A 5,000-nucleotide genomic window follows, 5' to 3' on the forward strand; every position below is an offset into this window, starting at 1 on the left:
AGGCACACAATATGTTGAATTCTTCCCGTAAGGCTAGAACACCCAGTAAAGGAAGTGGACGAACATGCTGTTTCACAAACACACATCTTCTGGCCTCTGGCTTTTGTGTACACACACATACACACACACACACCGTAGGACCATATACTGTTTTGCCCTGACTGAATGTTTGTCAAAATGGGTGTAAAACATAACAGAAACATGCAAACATTCACACACACCCTTGAAGTCTCATTGTGGCTGTGTCTGTGTGTGTGTGTTTACAGAGAAATGCAGTGCAGTCAGACATCCCACATTTGTCTCAACATTCATCTCACACATCTTAATTTCATGACACACATAAGATTCAATCCACTACTCAAAGACTGTGTCCTATTACCCTTGCTCATACCATCAAAAGCTCTTACACACACACACACGTCTTACACCTCTGACTTCAAAAGGCCTGCCTTATGGCCTATCACACTCCAGTTGCTCTGATCTCTACACAACCCCCACCACACCACAACACACTGCCAAGTCTAATCTGTGTTCCATTCAAAGGTCCACTGTGTGTATCAGTAAAGGTCTTCTATAAATCTATTATATCAAAACAGTGAAAATGAGTGACCAGAATTGTTGTTTCTCTCCATCTCTCTTACATATTTTGGTAGTCCCACTCCCAAAGAAAATAAGACAAGCCCCTGTGTTGAAAGTAATATGTTAGGGCTAGAAAATTAGATCAAAGCCTCCGTTTCCCGTAAAGGTCGCGAATTCAGTTAAGGCATGCTGTTCTCATGGACGTAGGAGAGAAGGACCGAAGCCCTTCGGTAGACAACACAGAAGTCAACACGTGTTAAGTGTGTGACAAACACAACCCGAGGACAGGCGATAGAGCCTTGTAATAAACACGACCCAGACTAAAGTCTCAGACAACCCACCTCTACCTTAACTGACGTTAGTAGTTCCTTGCGGTTTGAGGGGTTAGAGCTTGTACTTGAGTTTACATACCATTCTTTACTCGGTTTGAGGTGGCGATTAAATCCAATTAAGAGCGGCCCAATCGGCTCATAAAGGCGTTTATGAGAAAGGACCTGGCGGACTCCACGACCAGATGCTGAGGGAAGAAAGGCAGCCCGAGATCTCAGATCTGAACCTCTCGCGCAAAGGAAGCAGGGTACACAAACACTCACGGGAGCGTTCTGATTACACATGCGCGAAACAGCACCAATACACAACATAGGCCCCACACAGACAATGCCCCCCACACCATTATTCACACAGCTGAAAAGGCGTTCTCAGGGACTGCCACCTTCCTGCACCCCCCTTACACACACACACACACACACACACACACACACACACACACACACACACACACACAAGGGCCAAACTTGTATCCTTCACTCAACTCACCAGCATCCCCATGACATCCGTCCACATCCGCGAGAAGCTGTCAGGCACGCTGCTGTCAGCAGCGGACTCTGCCGAACCTGGCTCCGGGGCCGAGGCTTGATCGGCGTCCATAATGAGCTCTTTGGATCGGTATGCTAAAACTCCCGCGACTCAAGCCAAATACCTTCACTCTTCACTTCGCGAGGCGGTGACACGAACGGGCTGCTGCTCCCCGAGTCGAGTGACACACTGCTCGGCTAAAAAATGTGTGTTGATCGATCCGTCGCAATGGATTTGTCATTCCTTTACGCATAAGAGAAAACCAGCGTTCGCACAAAAAAACAACTCTAAAAGTTTTAAAACAATTTCCTTAAAATGCCATCAGACCGCCTAATACTCCATCGTAAAAAGTCCAACTTCCATTATATCAATTTTTTTTAAACGCCAGGCATGGGATAAGAGGTGAAGTCGTAAAGACCCAAGTGACATTCCGTCAGTGGAACTGACTTGGAACTGTAGCACGTCTTTCCGCTGGCTCGAACCAACACTAACCCGAGGGAGACCTCTCTATAGCGCACTGAAAGTCGGAGAAATCAATATCCATCAGGTGTGTAACAAACAACCCCAGAAAGTTCAAGCCAAAAGTAAGTGATCTCCTGGAAGTCCTCTGAAACGAGACAGTTGAACAACAAAGGCAGCCCGAGTGCCTCGAGCGTCTTCGACTGTGTTGTTGAATTCTTCACGCTTCCCTCCTCCCTCGCGAGTGAGCTCCCCCTTGCTTTCACGGGACTGCACACTCCTCCCTCACACACACATGCACGAATGAGTTACACTGAAAACACATACACACACACACACACAGGAACGAACTCGGTTCTCACAACAGCCGCTGGTAGAGTCAGGCAGCGGGACGCGCAGGAACACAACCACAACTCAAAAGAAAATGCCAGCGGGTTTTAAGTAATGATTTCTCAGAACCGCCTGAAGACAAGTCTTAAGTGAGTCGGGTTATATTTCGGAGGGAAAGTTTTCAGACAAAACACGAAATCTGTTTTGCATCCAGTTGGTTGTTGCTGTTGCTACACATAGCATGTGAACCCAGGGGCGGACTGGCCATCGGGGATACCGGGGGAATCCCCGGTGGGCCGACGAGGTTGGGATGGTCCAAAATACCAGCCCACTACCATCACCAACCGGCCCTCGCTATGACTCCAACGGCACCCTCAACTATTTTCCATACTACTCAGAACACGTATAATTTCCTCTCGTTACTACACAATTGGAATTTACTGACTGATTTTTATACTCCTCCTCGCGATCTGTATTCACACTCATGGTGCTCATTTTTCGAAAATGTTCTGAAGTGTCTTCTGAAATGTGTTCTTACGGACTTCAGAAATTCAACATAAGAAACGATCTCCACCTTATTAATGAACACCTGAAAATGGGTTCTTACACAGCCGAAGTGTTCTCAGCTGTGCGGATTGAGGATGAGGATTCTTAAATTAAACGCACCTGGATTTGCATACACGCCCCGCCACGGCACGCAACCGTAGTGACGTGTGCCGTCAGCCCTTCTAAAACGGAGCGGCCCGTAGGGCATCTGGTAGTTTTGAGGAATTGCATTTAAGAAAACTCTGGGCCATTTACGACTGTTATTTCGCGTGACAGTGACAGTGATACAAGGTAAGTTGTGGCGTTGAATTGGCCAATGTTAGCTTGCTTTTCACAGATGAGGTGACGTTCACTACCAACTAGCCTAGCTAACGTTAGGTAGATAAATGTCCAAAATTGAGACCGTTATGATCTGGTAAAATAGGCAAGCTGGCGCTGTTGTCATCATCGAGATGATTTATTTTAACATGTTAGCCGTAGTCACTTGTTTACAATCGATGAGCAAGCTATCCATGGTGGTAGTTGTAAAGAGGGCAATCTTATAATTTCTAATAACTTATGTAAAATAAGTTAACCAGCTAGCTTGTTATGCTAAAATCACCGTGTTACACACAACACTAACATTATAAACAATGTTAATATGTTATCTAGATTAGATAGTGAGGTCATAATAACACATGAGTGTACTGATATTGGTTTTTATTATCATGTGACTATAATGCACCCGGGCCAGCAGAGTTAGTTTAGGTTCTGTTACTTAACTTATTGTTTTATGCACCTTCAACACCCCTACACACACACACACAATCACACACCCAGCATGCAACACTACTGATACCACTGATGTTCACACCCCATCGTATGTTCTATTCTGTTAATTTCTACAATATAGTTCATACTAATTCTACCCTCTGATTCCAGTTTCTTTATTGTGTGGATATTCATTCCTTAAGGTTCTGTAGTTATACGTATAACCATCTGATACTAGCCCAGAGTTAAGCCCATTCATCTAGCAAACTATACCTACCTTGGAGTGTTACAATAGCCAGTATCATTTTATTCCATGTGTCCATCCAGGCAAATTGGTGGATCCAAATGTTATTTTAAAAAAACAACATATATGATGTAATTTCTTTGTAATCATCCAAAATAATGTTAAGTGTATGGGTATTTTTCCAAGTAGGCCACTGACTGGTCGATACGTACGATGCATTGAATGGGCAACGCGCCGTGTAGGCTATTGAGTGGGCAGCGCGCCGTGTACTGAGTGGGCCGGTCTGACACTAACTCCCGGGCCACTTTTTTCCCCCAGTCCGCCCCTGTGTGAACCACCTTAAAACTGCGAGAGAGTAGCTTTTCCTGACAGACGCCAGAGCAGGGCAGAATCTGTTTCGGAGTCCGCTATTATCCAGATAGCCGTGCTCTTTTTCAGAAGCGTCCCCGGGGAACAAAGCGGGTCCACGGGCACAATAGCCTGACGACAGCAGCGCACAGTCGCACACAGCCACACGCACTGGTGACATGACGTAAACAATGACCAATTCAAACTCCTTTCAAAATACACAGTTTGTCTTTTGCTTTCAGGAAAGCAAAAAGGGCACATAAGCTGAAATAGCAAAGGCGAGTCCTTTAAAATACAAAAAAAGCTAAAAATGAAAAGGTGTTTTGGATGCATGTGCTCTTGTGTGTCCCAGAGGACCACTCAATAAAGCTGTTTTGCTTCACCAGCTGAGTGACTGGACAGTGTACTGATCAGAGCACAGCATTGCATTTGCGGTGAGAGAGCCTGTACGACAGGACACTGCATGTAAGCATTACACTCTACACTGTTCTGTGATCAGCCCTACAGACGGAATCAGTATCAGTATTCGTTTCCCACACAACTCCTTATTTAATGTACTACAGAAAGAAAGTGATATACATCTAGGAGATGAGACCACTGTCCCTGTCTCATCTAACCATATCCTGCCAACCCTACCTTTCCTTCCTTCACTTTCTCCTGTTTCCCCTCTCTCTCTCTCTCTCTCTCTCTCTCTCTCTCTCTCTCTCTCTCTCTCTCTCTTCAGATGGTAGCTGATTTATACTGAGCTCCAGCTCTGGTGTGGCCCGGTGGAAGATGTTGGGCTGCTATCTGTACGTGCCCTGAAAACAGCTACAGCTGCTGAGTCTCATGACACATGCCAGAGCTAAGAGAAGGAAAGAGAGGTAGGGGGTGGAAGAGGAAGAGAAGG

At 45.6% G+C, this 5,000-nt stretch overlaps 1 protein-coding gene across 8 annotated transcripts in view; it reads right to left on the reverse strand.

Moving 5' to 3' along the window:
• The window catches only part of sash1a (SAM and SH3 domain containing 1a), a 188,082-nt gene that overhangs the window by 47,146 nt on the left and 135,936 nt on the right, over positions 1 to 5,000 (reverse strand). Inside the window, exon 1 of one of the 8 annotated variants that reach the window (XM_031582004.2) lies at positions 1,396 to 2,454. The exons of 6 other annotated variants lie outside the window; for them this stretch is intronic. In XM_031582004.2, the coding sequence (XP_031437864.1) occupies positions 1,396 to 1,506 (111 nt within the window). In that variant the 5' untranslated portion in view covers positions 1,507 to 2,454. Of the gene's footprint in view, positions 1 to 990; positions 1,252 to 1,395; positions 2,455 to 5,000 lie in introns of those variants that run through there. One more of the 8 variants, XM_031582005.2, reaches the window with a different exon arrangement.

Source organism: Clupea harengus, chromosome 15 (genome assembly GCF_900700415.2).
Source record: "Clupea harengus chromosome 15, Ch_v2.0.2, whole genome shotgun sequence".
NCBI classification, from domain to species: domain Eukaryota; kingdom Metazoa; phylum Chordata; class Actinopteri; order Clupeiformes; family Clupeidae; genus Clupea; species Clupea harengus.